This window comes from Periophthalmus magnuspinnatus, chromosome 20, assembly GCF_009829125.3.
Source record: "Periophthalmus magnuspinnatus isolate fPerMag1 chromosome 20, fPerMag1.2.pri, whole genome shotgun sequence".
Taxonomy (NCBI): Eukaryota; Metazoa; Chordata; class Actinopteri; order Gobiiformes; family Gobiidae; genus Periophthalmus; species Periophthalmus magnuspinnatus.
This window is the reverse complement of record NC_047145.1, coordinates 9,941,087-9,968,269: the sequence shown is the minus strand read 5'-3', so window position 1 is coordinate 9,968,269 and position 27,183 is coordinate 9,941,087. Positions and strand designations below refer to the sequence as shown.

At 39.4% G+C, this 27,183-nt stretch overlaps 1 protein-coding gene across 1 annotated transcript in view; it reads left to right on the top strand.

Moving 5' to 3' along the window:
• Window positions 1–27,183, top strand: part of LOC117388682 (partitioning defective 3 homolog) — a 513,479-nt gene that overhangs the window by 304,924 nt on the left and 181,372 nt on the right. Inside the window, exon 19 of the mRNA XM_033986268.2 lies at window positions 7,371–7,575. Within this exon, the coding sequence (XP_033842159.2) occupies window positions 7,371–7,575 (205 nt within the window). The remainder of the gene's footprint in view (window positions 1–7,370; window positions 7,576–27,183) is intronic.

The following is a 27,183-nucleotide window of genomic DNA, read 5'->3' as shown; positions in this document are numbered from 1 at the left end:
ACCTCCATCTCGTGGTTCACTTCTAAACTGGTTCACCATGAAAGTCAAATCAAGTTGCATTTTCCTGCTTACATTGCCGTGTGATGTGTGAATGAGTCTACACGCCCCACTGGCCACTGTCTGATTGACAGTTTAGTTATTTCTGTAATGCTAACGAGCTGTTTGCTTTCAACTAAATTAACCTAACTCTACTAATTACTGTGATCTTCATGGTGCCTACATTTTAAAATGGCTAAATCACTGTAATCAATCTCACTATACATGGTTTATGAATCCTGACCAACCATCGGTGAAACGCAGGATTAAAGGAGAGTTATGTAACATTTCTGGGGGGAGGTGTTGCTTTGTCTCTAACAGTATGACATAAAGCATATCACCATGGAGACGAGCAGGTGACACCCTCAAGCTCAAGTTCTTCTCTGGTAATAAAAACACCTGTAATGAAATAAATACAAGATGGATAGGTTTAATGCTATACTGTGGAGCATTCTGGACTAAGCAATAACATATCTATGAAAATAATAAGAAAAGTTACATAATGCTTCTATAAAACAATGAATAAAGCAACAGGTTAGCTAGCAAACAGGTTAACTAGCAAGTTGTCTGGGCAGATTCAAGGATTAGTATTATTTCATTATTGATGTTTTTACTGAACTGAAAAACAAAAAAATGTGTCCTTTCTGTGAGCGGGTTTGTATCTCCACAGATCTGACTTTTACACAGCCTGGATAAGGGCCTCCTCCAGCTTGTTTCCGTGGAAATGTTGTTTCTTTGGCAATAATCTTCCACAGTACGGCTTAAAATGTATCTATTTTTATGGAAGTGATGTGCCACCTCCATAAAGTTACACAATGTCACAGAGAAGCATGGGACCACCTGATGACATCACAAGTTGGAGCACATCTTGTTTGTTTATCTCTTGAAAAGGCATTGAATATGCAGGATTATTTATAGGTAAAGTGTAACTGAAACAAAAAAAAAACAACATACTTTAGCTGCAGGTTTAAGAGCAATCTGCAAATGTGAGTTTCCTCCATCCATTAAAGTGACACGTATGACAGGTTAGAGTACTTTTCACTTTAAAATCATAAGTATAGCTAAGATTAGACAAAGAAAAATGGATGACAACTCCTATAATGTGTTGATTCAGTCTTTAATCAAGTCTCTTAAAGGGCCCATATTACAGTTTTATGCTGATCCATGTTATAATATTGTTTCCTCATCACAAACAGACCTGGAGTTGTGTTTTGTTTCAGTGACACATGTTTGAGAAACACTTTATTATTAGTCTGTACATCTCCAAAGCTCAAAATACTCCGTTCTACCTTGTGATGTCATGAAGTGGTACTTTTCAACTCACCTTTAGTTTAGTAGCGATTGGCCTGAAATTCCAAGTCTGAAATCATCCAAATGATTGAATGATGAAGGTGCATTTAACAACACAGTGGAGCATTTCCTGTATCACCACGTGACATCACAAGGTGGAACAGAGTGTTTTTTTGTGTTTTTGAGAGAAGAGCTCAGTCTAAATATGCAGGGTTTGTGTGTTAAACATATGTGAATGAAACAAAACACAACTCCAGGTCTGTTTTTTTTATGAGTTAACATTATAATAATCATAAAACGGCATAATATGAGCCCTTTAAGTGACGTGTTTTGTCCTTTTCTTTAACACTTACGACTCAACAAACAGACATATGCTGGACCACTGGGAACACACACACACACACACACCTTAGCAGCAGGTTTAAGAGCAATCTGCAGATATGAGTTTCCTCCCTCCATTAAAGACTTCCATTTAAAGTGCCGCAGGCCATGTAGAAAGGCACCATTTTTTCTTCCTTTTTTTCTCCAATGCTTTGTTCTCATAAGCCCTGTCGGCACGCCACTAAATACAGCCTTATCTGGGCCAAGAAAAATGGGAAAGGTGAGCGATTTTCCCCTGCCGCGTTATATTGCATTCTGCCCCGTGATATTCAAATAAGTCTGTTTTTCAATTTAGATAAAAGAAGCCCGTCGCCGCCCGTCACTGAGGTTAATAGTCAAAGTTGACAGATAAGCCTTTGCCGTAACCGCGCGTACCGTTATTTACATAAAATAAGGAACCTGGCATTACCTAAAGGAAATGTGTCCCCACCTGATATCCTGCAGGCCAAATGCACCAAGGCTAGTATAGTGCTGTGTGCTGTGGGGAGTGACAAGGCGTTCGCTACAAATGGGATTTTTCTTCAAATTTGGTTTTAACCTTAGTCCAAATGTGATTTTAATGGGCAATTAATAGAGCACAAATTGTATTCCTGTCTCCGTTTTGATGGTCGGAGTCTTTTTCGTTTGGATAAATTGCTTTGGATGGTCTGAGTATTTCAAAAGCTTTTGTCTGGCTTTTTGATAAGAGATAGCTTCTTTTGAAAGTCAATAATGTAAAAAAAAACTTTCTCAACTAACTGGCTGGAAAATAATATAAAATTTGATTGCTCAAAAATGAGGATTCAAAATCTAATTTGCCTTCAAAGTGCAGAATTGGTATAACGGCGCTCGATTGGTTGGTGGTCTGCCATTTTTTATTGTCTGATTAAAAGAAAAAGGGAATATGATGAGACTGTGGCGTTTGAACTGTCTGGCCATTCAAAACTACTTCTTTTACTTTATTGTTTTAGTTTAAAGATCAGGATTTACCTAATAGACTGTATAATAAAGGAGGACTGAGGGAGTATGATGTCGCCTATAACTTTGCAGCTAATCAGGGACTGTATTTGGAAAATAGATTGCGCAACCAAAGAGCCAATCAGCACTGTTAGTTTGGCAGCTCAGGCGCTTAGCAACAAGGCTGTCAATCAACCTGTCGTCAACGCTAGCAGGAGCGACCTCGCAGAAAGCAGATATGTGGTTTGTCTGTTATTAATGTTCATATCTTGAATTAGGGACAAAATAGCTAAATAAGGGCCATGTAGAGCGAGTTAAAACGAACATTTTAAGCTCAGAATCAGGAGAGAGCAGCAGTTACAAAGAGAGGAAACTTTATACATACATTATATGATGGCGTCATTACATTACTTATTATTGAGATGACGCATCGACAGTTACCTCTGATTGTTCACGCCTGTGCAGTTGTGTTAATTATTATGTAATTTTTTACTTTACTCTTTTATTAAATTTTAATTTTAATTTATGTATTTATTTATTATTATTATTTATTATTTATTTTTTCACTTAACCTTTACATAAATCCCTTTCAGATTACTAATCTCTTTTTGAAGGGATTACTGTCCAACCCAGCAGCACCACTTATTATCAAATTTTCATTTATTTGATTTTTATTCTGGCCTTGCAAATGTACCCACAGTTTGAGTCTGCAGCCTTCTTAAATCCCAATTAGGCTTTCAAGTTGTTTTCAGAAACTATATGACCTGACTCAAGGATGAAGCATTTTCTAGACTGATTTCTGTTGGCTGTTACTTTCTCATATCTGAAAGTCTCTCGTGCCCCCCGTGCCCCCCGTGCCCCTCGTGCCCCTCGTGCCCTCTGAGACTTGGCGGATTACATTGTGCATTACCTTATCTGTGTTCTGGCATCGTTAAGCAACACAAGTGCTCGTGCTAATCTCAATTATTAAAATAGAACGATAGGCTCAGAGCTGTTGCCCGGGCTGCTGTTCTTAAGTGGGTGATAAGCACTTGTTTTGTCTGATAGCGCCAACACCCATTCACAAAAATCAGCTTCTAAATGTGGGCCAGAAAACCAAAAGGGGATTTACCTTAAATGGTCAGGTAAATGCTGTTGTAATTTTCCTAATAGATATTGAAAAGCCCATTGCCAACTTGCATTATTAGCCAATATTCTTTTAACTACAGGATGACAAAACTGTAAGAAAACTTGTCACTGTCAGCAGATTACAGCCTGCTAGCTTTGCCTCTCAGCCAATCAGCTATCAAGAAATACATATAAATACTCTCTCCCTTCATTTCTTCTTTCGATTGTTTAAGAAGTAGGCAGTAATCTACTGTTACCCCGTTTTTACCGCAGCAGCAGAAGCACCAGCCTCCTCAGTCTCTCAATCTTTTCCTTTTCTTGTAGATTACAAATAGTCAGATATATTTTGTGTTTTTAGCGATTTTTTTTTACTCTCCACAAAAAAAATAAAAAAATAAAATAATATATATATATATATATATATATATATATATATATATATATATATATATATATATATAAATTAACGGAGACAAAACAAAAAACAAGGTATTTTATGTATTTTTTAATTGTATTTTTATTTATTTATTTTATTTATTTATTTTTTATTTTGACAGTAGCTATTAGATAGTGTTTGTCCACTGATCCGAAGGCTAGCAGTTTGAATCAACATAATTCATTTAGCGTTCAGATCTACTGACGGCGTGGCAGGTTGGCGGCGTGATTCCAGCTCCCACAGTTGAATGCTGCCATTGTGTCCTTGGGCAAGACACTTAACCCACCTCGCCCGTGGTCTGTGTGTACACTGGCATATGAATGGGTGAGTGATTCCCTGATGTAAAACACTTTGAGGGGTAAAAGTTCTATATAAAAATTAGACCATTTACTTCTCACTGTTGACACATTTTAAGAAATTTGTAATCATTTGACTACTTTTTCACCACAACTTAACTCTAAATTAATGAAAAACGTGTCTAAACCAAAGTACAAAAAATTAACCTTGACTAACCCGTGCTAAATTATAATCTGAAGAACATGTAGAGCCTTTACCACAGCCATTCCCATTGAAAAAAACACACTTGTAATTACCATCCCGGGAGCCCTTTTTCTCCATGATTTAAATGTATGATTAGTGACAGATTAATTACATTTCACACATCACTTTTGATTAGTGGCGATGGAAACTTCTAGAGTTTAATCAACCCTCCATCACCGAGGAGTTGGTTTTCAATTGCTGCTCAAATGAGTTCGGGCACAAATTAAACCGCCACATTTCTAAAGCCTATCATTTCTACTGCGGGAAGAAGCAGTCAATGCCGTTTATTGAAGTAAAAGTACAGATAAAGGAACAAAAATTATCTAAAAGTACATATAAAAATCGACTTAATACATACCTGGAGCAGTGTTTTGTTTCATTCTCACATGTTTGAATAACCCTGTGTACATCTCCTAAATGCTTCAAAATGGTCTGTTCCACCTTGTGATGTCATGAAGCAGTACTTTTTAAGCTAACAGCTACTTTTTATCTTTTATTTAGTAGAGATTGACCATCCCAGTGTTGAAATTATCCAAATGATTCTAGTGAAGGTGCATGGAGTTCAAAAAGACAGTAGAGCACTTCCTCTATTACCACGTGACATCACAAAGTGGAACATAAATATGCTAAATAAATATGCAGGATTTGTGAGTTAAACATGTGTGAATGAAACAAAACAAAATGCTGGGTTTGTTTTTGATGAGGAAACAACATTATAATAACATAGATCAGAAAACAGTATAATATGGGCTCTTTAAAAGTATTGAAGTACATGTTTAAAAATGTACTTCTAGAGTATTCCCCACAGATCTTGGTAAAGCATTGCCTTGATTTTTAGTCAAAATGGAGAATGAATCAATGTGTGTTATTGTTTGGTAGAAGCTGGGACTTAAACTCAAAACCTTTAGGTAGGATGTCAACATGAACATTCTTAAAAAATAACACCTTAAACCATATGAAAAGTACTTCTTACTTTTCAGTGCAGTTCAAAAATGTAGTGAAGTAGAAAGAACATACACCTGTTTTTAATTGTAGTGAAGTAAAAGAAAAAAAAAATCCATTGTAAAATGTAGTAAAGAAAGTACAGATACTTAAAAGCTATAGTTGAGTATAGATGAATAAATTTCCCAGTGTTTCTAGACTTTTTATATGTATATTTTTTATTAGAAGGTGGGTCTTGAACACAAAACCTGTAGCTACTGAATACCTAAAAATTGTACTTACATTTAGTATTTTACTGTTGTACTTGATTACGTTCCACCGCTGATCATTTCTCTGTCGAATTATACATCTTGATTGCATCGCGCTACCTCTGAATTGCACACAAACTGAATCCTCTCTGCTAAGTGAAAATATGTTCTTGGTGAAATCTCGAAGGAGCGACTTTGTAAATATATGCGGCACTAATGAGCAGCAGAATCGCGTGTGTTTTGTTCAAAGGCGTTGTAGTACCTTGTGGGATCCTAGCACTTTTAACCGTTCGTCTGATGTGAGGGGAGAGGGAAAACAGGAGCGGGGATGTACGTGATAAAACAGGAGTTGCCACGGCGATGGGTTCTTGATGTCGCGTGTGTGATCAGCGGGGAGTCAAGTGGAAGTTTTTTCAGAGTTGTACTTGTTATAAAATAAAGCACAACGCAAATTGTTCAGATGCATACTAATTACACTGGGGCAGAGGAGAGTTAAGGTTATAGTAGTAGTATAAGTAGTAATAGGAAGTAATAAAGTGGTTGAACTAAAGTTACACCGTGTAACTTTCTAGAGGTGGAATGTAATGATTCCATGTAAATAGAAAGTTAAAGCCATACTCTGAAGCCTTACCAATGGAGATAAATATGTTGTATGGAATATTATAGTCAAACGAACAACATTTCCATGGAAACAAGCAGGAAGAGTGTCATGTTTGTGGAGATGCAAGCACACTCAGAGTAAGGACAAGTTATGTGGTGAGACTTTAAAGAACAGATATTATGCAAAATGTACTTTTTTCAGCTTTTGACCATTTTATCCATTGTTCTTTCATTAAAAACATGCCTGGAGTTGTATCTCACGTCATTCATGCTGGTTTCAATAATCATCTGTAAAAAAAAAAAAAAAAAAAGTCCTTTGCCTCTGAGCCTCACTAAACTTTCTGTTTGAAATATCCCAGGATTGTGACGTCATAGATAGAAACCCTGCACAGTTTTAAGTCCAGAAATGATCGCCACACTCATTTTAAGCATTTCTGCCATCAAATTGTGCGATTTGCTATTGCATGTTTACATTAAAATCAGACCTGTTCCTCATTACTTTATTTGTTTTCCACTTGGCAGTTCCCTCCGTTCTAAATCATGAAATATGAAAGGAAAGTACTCAAAAACATGTATAAGGGCCAATACAATAAAAATAATGCATAGTATTCATTCTTTAAAGGTAAACTATGTGTAGACTAACGTTTCGGGTGGAGGTCCATTATCTGCTTGTTTCCTTGGACATGGTGGTTTGGCCTGCAATGCAACCTGGGAACTGACGCTGACCGTATTTGACTCTCCCAACCAAACTCCCAAAATGGCTGCCATGTACTTATCTGTATTTTACTGAACTGTCCTTAAATGCATCAGGTTTTAAGATCCATAAAGGTTCTCATCTTCTCTCTCCGTTGCAGTGGACGAGGACACGGAAGGCAGCTACCGTTCTGGCCTGGAGTCCATCTCGACCAGTGGAGATCTCAGCAGCACCTCCAGAGAAGACCGAAGCAGAGAAAAGATCAGCCCCATCAAGGTTGACAGCAAGAAGAAGAAGAGTGAGGAGACCAAAGACAAGGGAAAAGCCAAGAAGGGAGTGCTCAAGGGGCTAGGGGAGATGTTCAGGTAGGTACCCCCCTCACAATGCAACCTACTCATATATAGCTTGGACCATATTATGTGAAATCTGCCAGTACTGTTGAATGCTTAGAATTGATCTTTCATGTTGTCTTGAATATATGTTAAAGGCCCTGTACGCATTTTTTTCCATGTATTTGAGCAAAATGTGTCTTGCCGCAGTGCAGATATATTTTATAAGCAGCAGTCAAAATATATCCGCTCTGTGCATCTTACTGCCTCTTATTGTAAAGCGTTTTATTGTCCGAGAATTGGGAAGTGCACGGTTAGCATGCTAGATGTTAGATTTAGGGTCATGGCAAAACTCCGCTTTGGTTTTGAGAGTTGTGAAAAGTGCTTATAAACTCATTCTGGTGAATAATTAGGTTAAAATCAACCAGTTCTATTTTTCACATTTTTAGGTTAAAATCCGGTACACCACCTTTAAAGGTGTAAGATGTAACTTTCCTGTGTCTCTATGAATACGTTATTGCATTGTCAGGAATGTGCCACAATAATACATTACATTTATCTAGCTTACATTTACTCAATTGCAAGTGTCTTCGTTGTTAAACAAACCTTGACACTTGACAAACATGGATTCTTACTCTGTCCGGGGTTGCCTCTCCACAGGTCTGACCTGTAACTTGGCCTGGTGGCTTCGCCTGCTTGTCTTTGGAGATATTTATTTTTTTATTTTATTTTTTTTAAGCACATACATTGGGTACATTTAAAGCACATTTCACAAATTAATCCTTATATAAGCGCAAAAAGTTGGTGCAACTTTAACAAGCAACAAGGGAGCTATTTCATAAAACTGATGAAAACTTGAAAAAATCTGCCTAGTGTAGGAAGTTAACCAAAAAAGTACTATAAAGAACATTATTTTTTCACCTATTCTCTTGCTTCTACTTCTTCCTACCCAAATGCGCAACTACCAGACAAGAACAAGGACAAAAGTAGCAAAGTCGTGCTTAAGGGCCTGGGAGACACGCTTAGGTATGCACCCAACAACAGCGGTGTAGCCTGGAGTGCCAGACGCCAGCGCTTTAGCTAATGAACGGCTTTAGAGCACGCGCTTGCTAATCAGGCACCCCTCTCCTTGAACCTTAGTGTGGGGGGAGAGGGGATGACGGGGATGGGGAGGTAGGATTTGACCTCCATCCCCTCTGGCACTTCTCAGACAGATTGCTTTAAATAAGGCCACCATGTTTTATTCATTATTTCGCAGCAGGCGCGATCCGACAGTGCTCAGCGTTGGTTAACTAGATAGAGTCCAGGGCAGGAGACATTTGGTTTGGTGCATGAACAGAACCAGGAAGACAAAACAGATGGGTGTTTACAGCTAGTCAGTAACTGTTGTTGTTGTTGTTGATATCTTGTTCACATCTCTCTAATCGTAAAGAAGACATATTGTGCTTTTGGCTGCAGTGTCGTTAGAATCTATGACACCCGTGGATCATTGTTATACTGTCCCATCTGCCCCTTTAGAATACGTCTACTTAAGGGTGCCCTATGTCACTTTTTTAGTTGAGGGTCTGGCACTTGCTTGTCTCCATGGAGATGTTATTGCTTTGCCTTGGATAGTATAGGATGGCATTAAAGTATCCATCTTGCATTTGTCAGGTGTTAAAAAAACTAAAACAAACATGCATTTTTATTGTGAGTAGGGTCACCTCTCCACAGATCTGACCTGTAGTTTAGCCTGCTGCTGTCCCCTTCTTGATAAGTTAAGCTAAAACACAATGGAAGCTGTTGGCAGAGACCTTCACCAGAAAAGCTACAGAGTGAACCTTTCATTTTAAAACATAAACATTATTATTGTCTCCCAAACCACTGGACACACGTCGTATAAAAACCTGAGTGAGATGTCTTGCTCAAGGACACAACAACTTAAAGCAGTCACCTTTTGAAAAACTTGGCTAACATCTCCATTTACTTTAGATATTTAGGCGGGCAATGTACAAAACATACCAAATAGTTTAATGTACAAAGATATTACAAACCTTCCATTCCCAGACAAAGAGAGTTGTATTAAAAGTAAACATCCTCGGGGCATGCATACGACAAATTAGTGGGAGTCACGATAATTATTTCTACTCTGCTCATTTGCATATGGCATAAATTAGCAGGAGCCTTATCACGCTGTGAGCGGTTTTTCTGTGGGTTAGCTTAATGGAATTATCACGCGCTAATGAACAATAAAGACTATGTCAGGGAGGTTATGAAATGCACTCAGCTTATCATTACAAGGTTTGGTATTCTACTTTTGCATGTACTATTAAAATTATACCTAATGTATCCTAAACAGCCACAATATTATGACTACATGAGTACATGCATAGCTGTATGGAACTCAGTGTAATTGATTGTTATTGCATAAGGAGTAACCATAAAAGTAAAATCTGGTAGGTGAATCCAAGATGGCGTCGTATTGTTTTAAATGGTCTGTGCTCTTTGGCGCAAAAAATGTTTCTCTTCCAGATTACTTTCTCAATACGAACTAGCACATGTGACGTCAGAAACATGCACCGACTGACCAGTTCTGACCGATCAGAGTGATAGCTGCTAGAGCGGAGCTAGCGTGGGCTCAGACCGGGGCTAGACTAAATCTTACAAAGCTAACTTTTTGGCGGTTTGAGGATATAACATTTTTAAATATTCATGTTGTGAAAATGGAGAAGAATCCCTATAAATCCACCCTTTGTGACAGCTGTGGACGTCCTATCAGCCGAACATGGGTGGTTTGAATTTCCCAAAAATGCATTGTGCTTGATGGGAGAAGTGTTTTTGGGCCCTGGGAGCTGCAGTACCTATAGAACGGCCACTAGTCGCTCTCGCCCCGGGGAATATCTTATGCAGTTTGTATTATAGATCCATGGGACTAACATAAGCTAAGCAAATATGAGCTACAGGGGTGCTTGGACCACTTTAAATTCGCCGATGGTGTCACACCTCTAGAGCTGGTTTAATGGACGTTGTTGGCTAATAGGATTACCTCAGAAAAGCAAATAGATTGTTCTGTTGATTTTAAAATAAGGCTGATCGTAGAATGTAGTACTCAATGGGGTTAGCTGTAGGTTCCCACATTTGTGAACTAAACCAGGTTCAAGCTAGGACTAAACAATGTCTTGAGCCCATCCAATACTGGTACAGGATGAACACCCCACAAGAACTGGAGTTTGGAGATTCTTTCACCCAGTTATCTTAAGTAAACAATGGGAACTCCAGCTAAAATATGTATCTGTGTCTCTCTTTCCATCTTAACAACGCATTTTTTTTTTACCAAGGACAGAGATGTGGCAGCCATTTTGTTCCTTAAGTTCCCACCTGCATCCTCCTATCATGAACCAGGTGTTTGTCTAAAGCAGGGGTGCTCAGACTTTTTTCAGTATGTGAGCTACTTTTAAAATGATCGTGTCTGAAAGATCTACCACCTAATACAAAAATGTTAAACATATATTTATTTGTAAATGTATTATGAATTCTTACATGTACAGTGCATTTTGATGGACCTTGCACAACGTCATGAGATAATACTGCACAACACAATTGAACTTCTTACATGTTCATAATTACTTGAATGATGATTACTGCTCTGACTTGCACTGAATGGAATCAGTGAGGGATGCACAGTTCGGGCAGTATCTTCTGACAGCCAGCCACGAGTAAAACTGCCTTTTTTCGTTTGAAAGCGATAACAGATCTAATCATGTTGATTACGGTTTTGTCTTTTTTATAGCCATAAAAACCAGGTTAAACGAAGTATCAGAATTTACTGCATTTTTTCACACAACTACTTCTATTTTACACATCCATCCATATTTTTTCTTTTACGCATCGAATAAATGACTGGGAAAATCCCCGCAGTACCGCGCTCTCATTCGTCACTTTCGAGGGACAACGGAGGCAGATTACCGTAATGACGGTAAAATATTTAGATAGCCCCATGTCTCCGCTTTGAGACGCCGTTTGAATTTACATGAGAGCACGACTGGTTGCGGAGTTACGCTGCTGGAAAGTCCACAACTGCGCTCTATCTGCGACGATAGGATCCGACGCTATAGGGTTAAACTAACTCGTGCTTGTTTATGCGTTTGCAGCGCCCATGATGTGACCCAGGGTCAGGTGTAATCTGACTGTTGTCCTGTATATTAGTCATGTGACTGGATGTTTGACGGGACGTGATCTACCCAAAAGGCACAACACCACAGCAGTCTTTCAACTTTCAACTTTTCTGCTTAAACTCCCATCTGTGGCTAAGAGTAGACATTGCAACTAGTTTCACCATCCATCAAGTGAAAGTTGATGTTTAAATACGCAGGTCTGACACGGGGTGACACTCAAACTACCCAACAAGAGCTGCACTAAACTAGGGCTAAACCAGGTCTAACCTAGAACTGATCCAGGTCTACATCACCGCTGATACCGTAGACCAGGAACATTTAAGAAGACTTGCTCCACTATACCAGGACTAAACTAAACCAAACCCTGTCGAAAGCACATCCGATACTTTTTTGAGACTGAAATTACCTCAAAAGAACTGTGCTAAACAAGGACTGTCTCTGTGTCTCTCTCTGTATGTCTCTCTGTCTCTCTGGTTCTCTCTCTGTCTGTCTCTCTCTCTGTCTCTGTTTCTGTTTCGCTCTGTCTATCTCTCTGTCTCTTTGTTTCTCCCTGTCTGTCTCTGTCTCTGTTTCTCCCTGTCTCTCTGTCTGCCTCTGTTTCCCTCCATCTGTCTGTCTTTCTGTTTCTCTCTGTCTGTCTCTTTTTCTCTGTCTGTCTCTGTTTCTCTCTGTCTGTCTCTGTCCCTCTGTTTCTCTCTCTCTCTTTCGTTCTCTGTCTGTTTCTCTCTGTCTCTCTGTTTCCCTCTGTCTGTCTCTGTTTCCCTCTGTCTGTCTCTCTGTTTCCCTCTGTCTGTCTCTGTTTCCCTCTGTCTGTCTCTCTGTTTCCCTCTGTCTCTGTTTCTCTCTCTCCGTCCCTCTCCCTGTCTTTAAAATAAATATTGATAGACTTGAACAGTTCCTTCTTCACACTGTGGTGGCCATTTTGTGCCAAAGATCCCACCTATCACAGTTGAGTGTCTTGTCCAAGGGCACAACAACACAAGAGACAATACTGAACTTTGAATCTTTACGCTCGCTCACTTTCTGCTTTAACTCCCGTCTGTGCCAAAAAGTAAAACCCACAACTAACTTCACCTGTCTGTGCTTTATAATCTTATGCTTGATTAGTGCACGGCCACAAACAACCATCCATCAAATGACAGATCGTGGAGGTTTAACCCGCAGGTCTGACGCGGCGTGACACTGCATCAGGGGCCCTGGCATGGTGCTTGGCCCCGGGGTGGAGGGGGTGGTCAGATCGGGGGGAGTGCGGGTACTCTTTCTGCCCTCCTTGGCCTCATCATCGTTCTTCATTATCTTTGAGTGCCACTGCCACTTAAGCACTGGCACAGGCTGACACTGGGGCTGTGTGTGTGCGTCTGTGTGTGTTTGTGTGTGTGTGTGTGCGTGCGTCTGTGTGTGTGCGTCTGTGTGTGTGTTTGTGGGGGTGTGCGCGTTTGTGTGTGTGTGTGGTGAGCCAGGCCACGTGTCGTCTGAATGCAGAGGAAAACTACTGCAAAATCTGTCACTCCAGCTTAGATACGTCATATAGTGTTAAAGGGGTTATGATGTGCAAAGTGAACTTAAGGTTAGAACTACATAATTCATTTTTTTTTTACTCAATTATTCAATTTTTGATCAACTATCAACACATTTGGTCGTGGTTAGACCCTGGATTTGTCCTGATTTGGCACTATTCTAATCCTGGTTCAGTCTTGATCCAGTCCATGTTTAGGTTTTAGTCTCGGAAGTGTTATATGTGAATGTTTGAAAAAGCCCAAGCTATAATTCATGTATTAAAACCTCTGTGCATTTCCACTATCTGTTAGCAAATTTTAAAGGGCAATAACTTAGTTGGTAAAACATGTGCCCATTCACCAAAAGCTTGAGGGGTTAAATCTCTTGTGCAAACTGGATTTAATCAGAGGCTTTAAAACGTTTCCAAAGTGCAAACAATTGCTGTGTCCCTGGGCAAGACGCTTAACCCATGTGCTTGTGGGGATTGTTCATTGATAAAATACCCACGTTTATAATCTATCTCTGTTTTCATATTCCGTGCACAAGCAACAAGCAATTTGAATAGACTGGATGTGGTGATGTTTTTTATGTGACTCTATGCACTGAATGCTTAGATATACATTTTAAGTTATGTATTTTGAATGATTAGTAATAAAAAACATGGGTTTAGTAATCGTTACCACTCATAAAAGTCAAAATTCTGTTTCTCAAGTTGATTTCAATGCAATCCTCTGCAAAAGTTTCACATTTACAAGTTAACAAAAGTCCCTCTTCACCTCGCGTTCCTCTTTTTAAACTTTGACAGGCCTATCACACCCACGTTATCCCTCTGTTCCTACTTTTTTCCCCTCTATCCACCCGGAAGCTTCTAGACATTTCCACAAGGCGAGAATGAGCAAGTAGCTGCAAACTCGACAACAACAACCTCAACAAAACTCGGGAGCGAAACCAAATGCCTAGCGGTCAAAAAGTCGTATGGGGAGACAGAGAAGTGATGTAAACGTGACAGCATTGTTGTGTGATCCTCTGTAGCTGGGTTCTGACATGATTTCAAAATGTCGACAATCTTCCGTGCATAACAAATATTTCTCTGATCTTAGATGCAAAAGAATCTCGGAAAGAATTCACAAACGCCAGATCAATCCGCGACTCCGAACAACGTCAAGAAGCTAATTCCGTGTAATGCCTGTCAATGCTTGTTCCATTAGCATAAAATAGATGTACTTGCTAGCGCTTTTGCTACTTGGATGTCTTACACTTGGTGCTAAGGAGATTTCAAGGAGTTTGCGTATGTGGTTGGAGCTCGGGTGGTGCTGCTCATTTGCATGCAGGACTTGGGGAGACCTGAAGCAGGCGTAGTGCAGGGTGGCTTAATAGACAGGCTAACAGAGAGTGCATTAATGTCAGAGCTAGTGAAAGAAGAGAAGAGGAAAGAGATGGAGAGAGGGAGGAGAGATGGTGGGAATGCAAGGTTTGTAAAGGCTGTTGTAATCTAGGACCAGGTGTTTTCAGGTCTGCCATGGACAAAAATTGACAAAAAGCATTTTGGGACATTTAGTAAATAGTGGCTTCAATAGTACAAAGATTAGGGGCCTCATTTATCAAGCGTTTGCTCATGTGCTAAACAGCTAACCATGCTAAAAGTATAGAAAAACCCTCATACAATTTCTCAGAGAGACACTAAAGAAGACAGAGCAGTTTTGCTCCTATGAGTGAATGCATATGCAAACCGGAGCATTTTCGCCAACATGCACAAAATTTAAGGCTGCGGAAATGCAAGTGAAGTTGTTTAGCAGCTGCTGCCAGATTTATTACAACTAAGAGTAAAAACTGAATGATAATAAAGTACGCTGGAGAGACAGGTGCAAACTTTTAACACAGGGTAGCTACTGCACTTTGTACATCTATGGGGCATTTGATAATCATTTAAAATGCTTTAAAACGAGCCACAAGGACAGATGAGATAATAACATGTTTTCGGTGCAGCAGTAATAAAATATGAACTTTTGTCAGAAAATGTTTGTAGTTCTATTTTTTTCTCAATTTTTTGAAGCACAAATGTGTTTAGTTAGATCAGTTCAAGCAGAGATACAAATAAAGATAGCCACTGTGCTCAAAGTTCAAATTGTTAACAGTAGAGGAGGTTTTCAATGCATCTACACAACTCACTGGTATCAGTATCAGATTGACAATAGTATATAACAATGCCTTACATTTGTAATGTTTGTTTCAGGCTTGTACCACTATCAGTCGCCCATGCACACAGCACATTCATACTGGGCAAGGTGGGTGGCATGTCTTGCTTGACCTTCAATTGTTCGACCTTCAGGTTGATAAAATGGAGAAAATTACTTAAATTAAGATTCTTAGATATATCTTTTTTTTTTTTTTTTTTTTTTTTTGTAAAATGTATCCCGTCATCTGCTACAGGATAGTACAGCTACAATGGACTGGCCGCCATCTGGTTAGTGGGCAAAGCCTAACTAATTGAATGCTGGATGAAAATGGATGACAAAGATGAACTATTCTTTACTGTGAAATCGACTTTAATAGTATTATGTAGTAAAGTATTAGCTTACACAACTAGGTTATCTTTTAGTTTGACCATGTGCATCATCACAGAGCTCTTCGACAGCCCTATACCACCCATTAATAAACATCTCACAATCATCATGAATGGATGACCATGTGCACAGAGGCATAAAAACCCTGCCGCGGGACACGTGACGTAGCCGTTTGTCTTGTATCCATGTCTGCACTGTGAGTATGGTTATTGTTAGCACAGCCGCGTTAGCCCTAGAGCAGTCTGGGAGGTTATTATTTATGTCCTCTCCATTGGCTAACGCGAACATTACTTTCAGATCCTATCAGGTTAGCTTAGATGTAGCGCTCACTGCCCAGGGCGCAGTTAGCATGCTAGCAGACAGTGATGAGGTGTCAGGGCCGTCAACATGGGTAACGCGGTGTTGTTAATGTGCACCGCGACGCAGTGACCTCTTCCATCACACCGTTAGCGTCTGATAAGCGTGGATGACAGGAAGGGCTTTGCAAAACAGGGTCTGAACTGAGACAATTTGTGTCATGTTTATTATTTAGCTTTTATTAGTTATTTAAAACATTTTGGGCTTATGATTTAAAAAATTCCAATGTTAATTGTTTATGACCAATATGGTCATAGGCATATTTAGATACATTGTTAGTCTATTAACTGGATATATTTTGATGGATTTTTTTTTTTTTATTATTATTGTAGTATTTCTTTCTGCCAAATTAAGATATAAATCAGGCCTTATTAATGGAATTTGCGATATATATTTATTTTTTTATTTAATGGGTGCAAAAAAATGTGTATATATATATATATATAATACTAGCAACTAAAATATTGAGCTTTTGTCAAATATAAATACATAAATAAATAATAAGGATGATAATAATAATAAGCCAATCTTTTTTTAAAAATAATCACAAAAAAAGTCTATAAAATGCATCAAATTCTCATCTGACCAAATTCTAACTTTGCAATCCATTTTAAGATTTAAAAAAGAAAAAAAAAGATAATAATGATAATAAACCCTAAAATATGGGCTTAGTTAAATCCTTTTCCAAGATGTGGGAGAGGCTGAGCGTGTGTGCACTGGAGTGAACTGGGTTACAGGGGGATTGCATTGAGGCAGGATGAATGGAGGAGATAGGAGCATAGAAGCTTTTCACAGCTCCAGTCACGGCACGCTGCTACTGTCGGCCGCAGGGAGGGCGAACCATACGCCGCCATTCCCTCTTTGCCTGATCCGCACGCCTGATCCGTGCCACTGTGGAATGTGCGTGCTGTATGTTGACATTGATGCCCCCTAATACAAGAGTAAGAGAACTAGTCTAAAGTGTACGCTAACGTGTAGAAAGAATATATAGTTACATGAGCAATTTGAGTAATCTTCTTGATATCTTATAAAATTATTATTATTCAACTATATACCACAACATTTCGAAGATACAGTTGAAGCAAAAATGACCGATTCAGAATGGTGTTGAAAAAAATAACTTGTAATACAGCAGTTTACAGTTAAGAAATAAAAGTCTTACAAAAATATGCCTTAATTTGCGATTGCCGTAGCTCAATTGTAGTGCATTTGCGCACAAACTAGAAGATAGGTGGTTCAATCCCACCTTCATGACTGTATAAGGTTGCTGTATCCTTGGGCAAGACACTTCATCTCATCTCATCTTCAGCCACTGTATAACGCTGTTGTGTCCTTGGGCAAGATACTTCACCGAGTCCCATCTTCAGCAACATTATAACGTTGTAGTGTTTTTGGGCTAGAGACTTCATCGAATTCCATCTTTAGCCGCATTATAACGTTGCTGGCTCCTTTGCAAGACACTCCACCAAATCCCATCTTCAGCCATTGTATAAAGTTGCTGTATCCTTGGGCCAGACACTTCACCAACCTTGTTTGCAATGATATTTGAGTGACTGTGATTGGCTGTTGTTGGAAAGGCCACTGACACTATTTGGCTGCCATATTTTTGTCATACTCAGAGTTTAAACATTTGTTCATTTCCATAATTAATGTAGACAGTGCCAGATTAGCTATACTTTCAATTTGATCAATACAAGACAGATGGAACAATACTGTAGAGAGTTGAATTATGTTTAGTCTAAACAAATGAGAGGCATCTTCTCGGTGATTGGTTGAAAATGCTAACTAGCCACTGCCTGCTATCATTCTTTGCCACTCAAAACAGGTTAAAAAACTGCTAAACTAATGTAATAAATCAGATATTGTGTAACAGGATCGCAGCATTTAACTTTTGGCGGTTTAAATGAGCTGTTTATCAATTTTCTTAGTAATGATTCATTTCTTGTCCAATAAGCAAGAGAGACTTAGCATGCATTTGTACGCCTTTGTAAACTCCAAGACATAAATCCAAATTTGTCAAAATAAACGTAACTGCCGATTTATGTTAATTCAATTTTCTGTTGATCAAAAGCTTTAATATCTGCAACAGGCTCTTATGACTGCCATCCATTCTGCGTTACTGACAAGAATCACATCACACGCAAACCCATTGAACCCTAGATAAAAGCATTTCTCCCTAGAGCCTTCTCCACCCCCCAATATTCAAGTGGCAAGCTTTCTACTGCGCCAACCCTAGCACCCAAGGGACACCACCCTCCTCACCCGTCCTCCCAACCCCGCCAACACCATCCCGTGCAGCAGTCCCACTCAAGGCCAAAGGGTGCGGACAGGAAGGCGGCGATGCTTTCTACCCTTCCATCTTTATTAAGCTCAAGCCTCGATGAAGCCCGCTGGGAGCAGAGCAGTGGGGGGTTAGCGTGTTAGCGTGGACTCGCATGTAAAACGAAGGATCTCATGCCATGGAAGCGCACCAGCGTATGGCATGAGATAAGGCAGTTAGCGTGATCTATCTCCTGCCATTTTGAACAATATGATGTGGGAATAGACATTGGTGGTATAGGTCTGTGTTGCCCCATGTACAGAACGCAACATGACATATACATTAGCCTAGCGTTTCAAACATTGCTGAATAAAGTAATGGATTATTAGCATGCGATTGTCTTCAGAAAGAGCCTGAGTACCGCTTTATGTAATGGGATGGGATGGTTGCGTGATCTGTGGTTTACTTACTGGTGCATTTCCAAGTTGAGAGTATGGTTGGTTGGAGCATGCACGAAGGTCTATGTAGACAGAAAATTGCATGCTAGAACATAAAGAAATTATAAAAGATTGTTAGGCCTCTAGCTAGTGTAGTTAGTCACGTGATCAGATTAAGACTTGATTCCAAGCCATAGCAAAACTATAATGCATGCAGCCATTTATTACAACCGCTAAACAGGTGCCATTCGACCATTTCATAGACTGTATCTCATCTTTAATGTCCTGTGTTATGCTAAATATATAAACGGTAATAATTATCAACCTTTAATTTGTATTTTCATCTTCAAATGCATACCTGGAGTTACATGTATGAGTGTTTGAAATACCCTGCATATTTAAGCTCTGTCCCTCTCCTTTGGCTAAAACACTATGTACTACCTTCATGTCATTAACCCTTTAAGGACTGAGCTCGCCTCGACTTTTATTATTTTTTTAGCCATAAAAAATCATGTTAAAGGAAGTATCAGAATTTACTGCATTTTTTTCCCCACATAACTACCTCTATTTTACATATCCATCCGTATTTTTCTTTGACGCAGAGAATAACTGAGAAAATCCCCGAGGCACCTGCGCTCTGATTCGTCATTTTCACGAACAACAGAGGCAGATTACCGTAATGACAGTAAAATATTTAAATAGCCCCGTGCCTTTGCTTTGAGACGCCGTTTGAATTTACATGACAACACAATTGGTTGCGGAGTTACGCTGCTGGAAAGTCTGCAACCGCGCTCTATTGGCGACGAAAGCATCCGCCTCTGTAGGGTTAAGTGACATTGTTTTGCCCCTACGTTTTAAAGCTCTCACCAGGCTTATTATGATCATGTTACCTAAAGCAACATGCATCTCAACTTTGAAGCTGATGTTTTCGGGATTTGATCTTCTTCACTCATCAGTGCACCTGCAGAAGACAAATTCTCTCCTAGCAGCAGTAGCATATTATCACTAGCCATATAACAAACTAGCAAAAGCCTGATGAGTACATTTTAGACAGATAAAGCTTTAAAGATGCCATTTGTGATTAGATTGACTGTTGTATTCTCATGTAACACCTCTAGATGTTCTCTACAGAAGAAGACCAGAGAGGACAGGTGAGGGGAGGGGGGTAAAAAATAAACTTGCAAATGGTACCTTTTAAAATGTAGAAACAATAGAACTTAAAAAAATAATAGCTATCACATACTTACCTTATGAGCTGTTTGTTGACCTATTTTTTACAGCAATGTGACATATACATTAGCCAAACCTGTTCACAACAAACACTCAAGACAGGCTCTTGTCTGTCCATGCTTGTTCTTTTATGCCACATTTGATTTGGAGACAGCAATTAGCCGCCTCCACACGCGGACCGCGGCATCTGCTAACTGCAACATGCACGCGAGAAAATGATAATTGTTCTTGTTTTGCTCTGCCACTCCTAATAATATCCGTAATACGATAGCACGCGCCAGTAAAGGGCACAGCTGCTAGCCTGCGCAGCAATGGCTAACAACCAGTGTAATTAGCCTGTGTGATGAAATGATAAGAAAGAGGTAAAGTAGAACATGCAATGCCTTTGTGGAAGGGCTCGCTGCAGCTATCGTAATGACCAGCCCACGCTTTTAGCCGAGCAGACGAGCAAGGTTAGCTATCTGTTGTTTAACTTGAATGAACTGATTATGTATTGTTTGGTGTTGCAGATGGGTTAGTCTGTAATAACGTCCATATTTTTCATGCTCCTATATATTGGCTGGCCAGATGAATCCTTACAATATTATAAGATTAGACATTAAGATAATTCGCCTTTCAAACCAACTTCTATAGACACATTTCAACCTGGAAGACTCAGACACAAAGAGAGACGTATCGATAAGATTTATTGAATGAGTTATCTTTGGCGCTCAGAACATGGCAGAAGACATTGCGGTGAAGGATGTGGCTAGTTTGATGACGTTTAGGAGATGTCTTAGTAGAGGCAGAGGGGACGATGAGAGGAGGACAATGAGGGAGTAGGTGGGACGAGGCCCGAACTGAAGAGGCCGTGCATCTGCAAATTGGGCAAAGTGGGCGCTGATTGGATGAAGAGGAGGTGCGGCAGACAGCGGGGAGGAGTAATTGGAGTGAGGTGATGAAGGCTTTTGTATATTTATGAAAAATTGTCATGCAGGAGCATTGGTGACATAGGTTTATGGGTTGAGCGCTGGACAGAATCATAATGCTAACCACAGGGAGGGTTTGGATAGTGTATGAGAGAGATTGCTAGATTACTGAAACATGTATGGATGACATATAAAACCTTGTCTGTTATGTTTTTGATGTTGGTATAACATGGTAGAAAGCTCCAAAAGTGGATTGTGCATTAGGTTGTGAGTCATAATCTGAATATACAATGAGCAATTCCTTTTAGTTTGCCATATAGGATGAAGAAATCTTACCATTTTGACTAGCAAGTTCATTCGCTAAACCTCATCTTTATCATTCAAAGCCAGACGGACCCTAAAACCAAACTTTTGCCAGCTTTACCAACTGCAAAACTTTAGCTCAATATCACCTTCAAAGCGCCACATGCAGCTCAGAGAAATACCTTGTCAGAGAGGGCAAAGCGAGACGCCGGGTTACGGTTTCCTAGTCGGTAAAAACACATCTCTCCACCACCGACTGCCACCAGCCTCATTCAAAAGTCCGGACACAATCGCAAGACTTTAAAGGGGTCTGTGGCTGGGTCTTGAACTCTCTCACCCCCCCCCCCCATACACCTTAATGTCCTTTCTATGGCAGCGTGACATCCATTTACAGTGCGGCAGTCGTGTTCAGGAGGCACCAGCAGGGGGGGTCGGACCACTCAAAACGGCACTTCCCGCTGAGAAGATTAGCGCCACTGTCACAGAAAAAGAAAAGTGCAATGAGGAAAGTCTGGAGGGCCAGGCTGGGTTAAAGCTTTAGTCTGGATCAGGTTAAGTGGAGAAGGCTGAAGTTGTGAGTTAAAAGCTTTTCACAAAGTGCTTTTCTTCACAGCTCCATTTGTGTGAATTAAAGGGGATGTGCCCATTTTCCCGTGTAATAAAGTACAATTTTTCTTGTCTCGGTACCATAGACTGTATATATAAATGAACTTAGCTAACCTGCTAGCCACTGCGTTCCAAATAGAAAGTGAGCATGAGCACACTTCTGGCTCTATCGACTCTGGCTCCAATTCACTCTCTATTGAAAAAAACATTGCCCCTCTCTCTATAACTGCTGCTGTAAACCTCATCATTTTAGTACTATATATTGGTGGTGAAAATACAGACGTGTGTATATAAATGATGATATTTCATACCGTTGCGCTACTGATAACCCTAAAACAAGATTTCCCACAAAAAAAGTATTCTATATGTGCAGTATTGTGAATAAACATGAGTTACAATAAATAAATGAAACACTTAATGAGTCAGAAGTTATTTCTTCAACCCTCTACAACTCAAATCTTCAGAAAAGTACAAGAAATAACAAAAAGTTCCCTAGTAGTATAAATAAAAAGTACCTAAATAACTGTTCCATCTATTGAGTATTAGTCAGTCAGTGATAGCGTAACAAATTTTGACTTATTTGAAGTTTTGTTTGTTGTTCGTACGTCATGGCAGACAAACACAGACAGAAGAAACATTACTGGGCTTAAATACTTCCAAGGAAAAGTCAATACTGGCATGGAACTGGCAGACTGAATACCGATTCAGATACTACGGTGATCTTAAAACAAACAACACTAAATAATAATACTTTCCTTTATATTACTATGCGGTTTTATATCTGTGTAATCCCGCAGTCGTCCATGTGTGTTCCATAGTGGTCCATGGGCGTATACTAGTCTGTGTCTTATATTTGTTATGATGCAGCTCATGGTCATTCTAAAGCTATTCAGGAAAGGTTCATTTTGATCTGAAATATGCAAATGATTATCTAGTTTCGATACACTTTCCTTTCATCAATGTACATTTTCGGATGCCAGTTAGCTTCCCGTCGCTGTCCGGCATAGGCTACGCTTCCCCCAGCTCACGGCCACTCAATGCAAATTCGTTGGGGCAGAGCTGGCCAGTAATTAGGTTTCCAATGATCACATCGCACTGCTCGGAGATAGACCTTGAAGTACGTGGAGTAGAGGAGGAGTAGAAGAAGGAGGAGGAGGAAGAGGAGGGGGGGTTGGCGAGCTAGCCGGTGTTGCGCCTCGAACTTAATTGAATCTGAAATCTTGTCGGCCTGAAATGAGATCCGCCGATGTATCTCACGCTGCGTCCCAGGCAGAGGGCTGCAAACATGACTGGATTCATAAAGTGGCGGATTAAGGACCTGAAATTAAGTGCAGCGGTGTAGTCCCAGTCCGTGCTGCTAATGTACCAACCCCGGCGGACCGAGGGAGGGTGGTTGGGTTTGTTTCTTCAAATGACGTCCTCTGATCAACCTTCAGCGACCTTGACTACAAATGAATTGTTTTAAGCTGTTCAGTGGCTTTGTTATATTATTTTGCATATAAAAGCGAAAGATGAGAAAGAGGAGATTTGAGTTGGTATCCTCTTGGAGTCGATGAACAAATCAGAGCTGGAATCACATTTCAAGTCATGGCCAAGTGAATAAAAATAATAAAAGAAAAACATGTTCTAAGGAAAAGGCTGAAAGAAGAGGTCGTACAGTTCTATGGGGTATTAATTCGGTAATACGTAGCATATTTAGATCACCATGTTAGCTTTTGTTGTTTTGAAAATGCTATATTCGCTGTAAACAACATATAACAATGTTGAATAAGTTGCTAATGAAACTACTGCACATCGCATCAGGTTTGTGAAGTTGTAGTGTAGTGTTTTGTATCATGTTCTTGTATATTTTTGACAAACACCTGTACAGGAACATGGGTGACGTAAGTTTATGGGCAGAAACGTTCTTCTAACCATAAGGAGAGTTTGAATTTTGCTTGGGCGAGATCGCTAGATTACTCAAACATACATGGGCGAAATATAAAACCACCAAAGAGGGAATGTTATGAAATTTAAACTTGATTTTGCATAAGTTTTGCATAAATCTTTAATACTTTTCAATACCGCAATGATTAAAAAAGCAAAACAACAACAAAAAAGTTAGTAAATATCCAAATTCGTCCTTATTTGTCCTCGCAAACACCATGTTCAGTCGGCAAAGTTGTTAATGTGTCTTGCCCAACGATACAACAACAGAATGCACTGGTTGAAGCTGGGATTGAGCGCACACTAAAACTTGAGTTTACGTCTGTGCAATTAATCACATTTTTTATATCGAAATTGAGATTAAGTCATTTCTAATCAGTGATCAGCTTGGGTCTTTTTAATGTTGAGGTCTACAGCCAGTCCTTGGAGTTTTCAGACTTTGGAGGATAAAATGTATTATCTATATGTACCAGTAGTTGTCTCCCTATTGGAAATTAGTTCTGCAGCACTCAACATATAAGAACAAACAGTAGCACAACAATATACAGAAGAGTAGACACAAATGGGGGGAGAGTGCCTCAAAAAGCCCCGTAGACACAGTAAAGTGATATATTTTAGTTCTTCAAGTCATGTCCTCTGATCAACCTTGAGCGATTCCAAACCCGAGGATTTTTCTCCACTTTCTCCTCTCCGCGGGACTTGTGTTTTGCAGTTAGATAGACTTAGATTCAGCTTTGAAGTCGTTCTTTGATCAACAGCCGAAGTCTCAGTGGAAGGTCGGATTTTAAAAACACAAACTCTCTCAAAAGTAAACTCTTTTAGGTGCTGTACCTGAATTTTTTTTTCCATGTATTTGAGCAAAATGTGACTAGCCGCAGCACAGATTGTGACAAAAGGCCTATATTACTCTATTTTCAGGTCTATGTTAGGACAGTTTCTTCATCATAAGCATATCTGGAGTTTTGGTCTGTTTTGTTCACACATTTAACATGAAACCCTGCATTTTTAGGGAGAGTTCTTCTTTCAAACAGAGAACTTTGTGATGTCGTGTGCCAATAAATGACATTTTCCAGTGCGTTTTTAACCTTCACTACAATCATTTGGCTAATTCATCTCTGGAATTGCCAATCTCTACTGAAATAAAGGTAAAAAAGTAGCTGTTAACTTGAAAACTACCACTTCATGACATCATAAGGTGGAACAGAGCATTTTGAGCTTTGTGGATGTAGACAGACTAATAATAAATGGTGACTCAAACATGTGTTAATGAAACAAAACACAACTCCAGGTCTGTTTTTGAGGAGATAGCAACATTATAACATGTCTTAAAACTCATTTTTTGTGTAATATAGGACCTCTAAATACGTTTTTTACAGTGTATTGTGTAACCCTAATTAGATTTCCGCCTTACCCCACATGCAGCTTTATTCATGACTGATTTAAAATATTGACAAAATCATAATGGCACCTTTAAACTCTGTGTTCCCGTGCTGTTTTTATTTGAGCAGAAAACAACAGTATCCCGCCGCTTGTTTTCGACACTATAAATGCATCATCTTGCACCTTTTGCAGCAAACATACAAATCCCGTATTTGTCAAACCTAAGCCTCCTTCCACATGCATACCGACTCTGTTTGATACCGCCGAGACAGGGGTGAGAACGAAACACGCGGAAAGCTATTTATTTCCCCCTATGCGCTATGCTAATGAGGAGAGCCCCACTACTGTAGACTCATTGCTAGTCGGCTCAGCTCCGACGGGCTTAGCCTATAATGAAACGGAGGCCTTTGGCTGGAATGACCTCTCCCATCCTCCAGCAGTCCCACCTGAAAATACACACGTACCCACATTATATACGCCATAGGAGACAATCACGGCGGCGCTCACAAAGGGCTGGGAAAATTGCTTTTGAAATGTAAAGGTAATATCATTCGATGTTGAATCAATGTTCTTATTTTCGTTGTAGACGTGCAATTAAAGCAAAAAAGAGCCAAGTATTTAAAGCACCCTTACTACGCTATTTACTGATCTGTTATAATGTTGTTTCCTCATCACATTTTTGTTTCATTCACATATTTTTAACACACAAATCTACTTAAGTAAAAATATTAAAAGTACCCGTTTAAAAATGTGCTTAAAAGAGTAAAATGCAAAAGATTTTCAGATCTAATGAAGCGTCAAATGTAGTAATTTTGATAAAGATTTGTGCTGCATTTTGTTCAATAGAAACAACTGACCCATTTTTTATTTTTTATTTTTTTAGCTGTTTTAATTTGTATATTTTTGTCGGCTCAAACTGTTAAAAAAAATGCTAAAAATAAACCCCTCCTTTTCAGCAGCTCTCGAATAACAAATAAAAATACTTTTACTATTCAGTCCTGTTCAAAAATGTAGTGGAGTAAGAAATACAGATACCTTCTCTACTTTGATATACTAAAGTAAAGTGCAGATACCTGAAACCTACTTTACCACTTTTACTTTGTTACATTCCACCACTTCAAGCAATACGTTTTCAAGCTAATTTAGGGGACTAGATCTATAATGCATTTAGTTGACCAAAACATTTGTTGCCATTGTGTTTGCAGCAAGCACACACTCTGATCTTTCTTCATTTGAGATTTGTCACTAACTGCAGCAAGACCCAAGCCCTGCGGATGTTTGGAGGGTCAGAATCCTAATTGGGACGCTTGCATTGCATAAATATACGTACCTGCCGTTGAACCTGCGAGAACCTGCAAGTCTTTGGTTAATTTGAAATACCAGAGAAAGGTTAATCACTTGTACGTCCATACAAACTTTCTCAAATTGTTCTGTCAAATTCTGCAAAACTTTCAATACAACGTCCAAAAATTATCAACAAATTAGTCATGGGGTTTTGGAATCTTCATTTCAAAGAGTCGTTAAAAAGACTGGCTCTTTTTATATTTATTTATAAAACCAAAGCCAATGTGAGAACTAATTTTAACAACAAACTAGTCACACAGAGAAATGACCGAGGCTACGATTTGATGAAATTGTTCAGCTGAGAGTGGGAATGTGTTTACCCTTTGGAATTATGCATAATCTAAATACAACGCTGCACTGCAATAATAATAATAATTAAAAAGTAACTGTTATTACGATGCCAAGTATGTATTTTTGTGCAAAGAACTCTCAGTAGTGTAGCTCTATTCTGCTTCTGTGCTGATTCTTGTGTTGGTCGCTAATCTACGCCTATGGAACATTCTGTAACGCGCAATCCTCAAGTGAACTCATACAAGCAAGGTGAGGGCAGTTCTTGCTCAAGGGCACAGAGGCATTATGCATTTCCAGGAGTGAGAATTGATCTGCTAACCTTATCACTTGTGGGTTAACCTTTTGGGATCTATGTTTTTATACAACAGTTACAAGAATGTAGTGGTT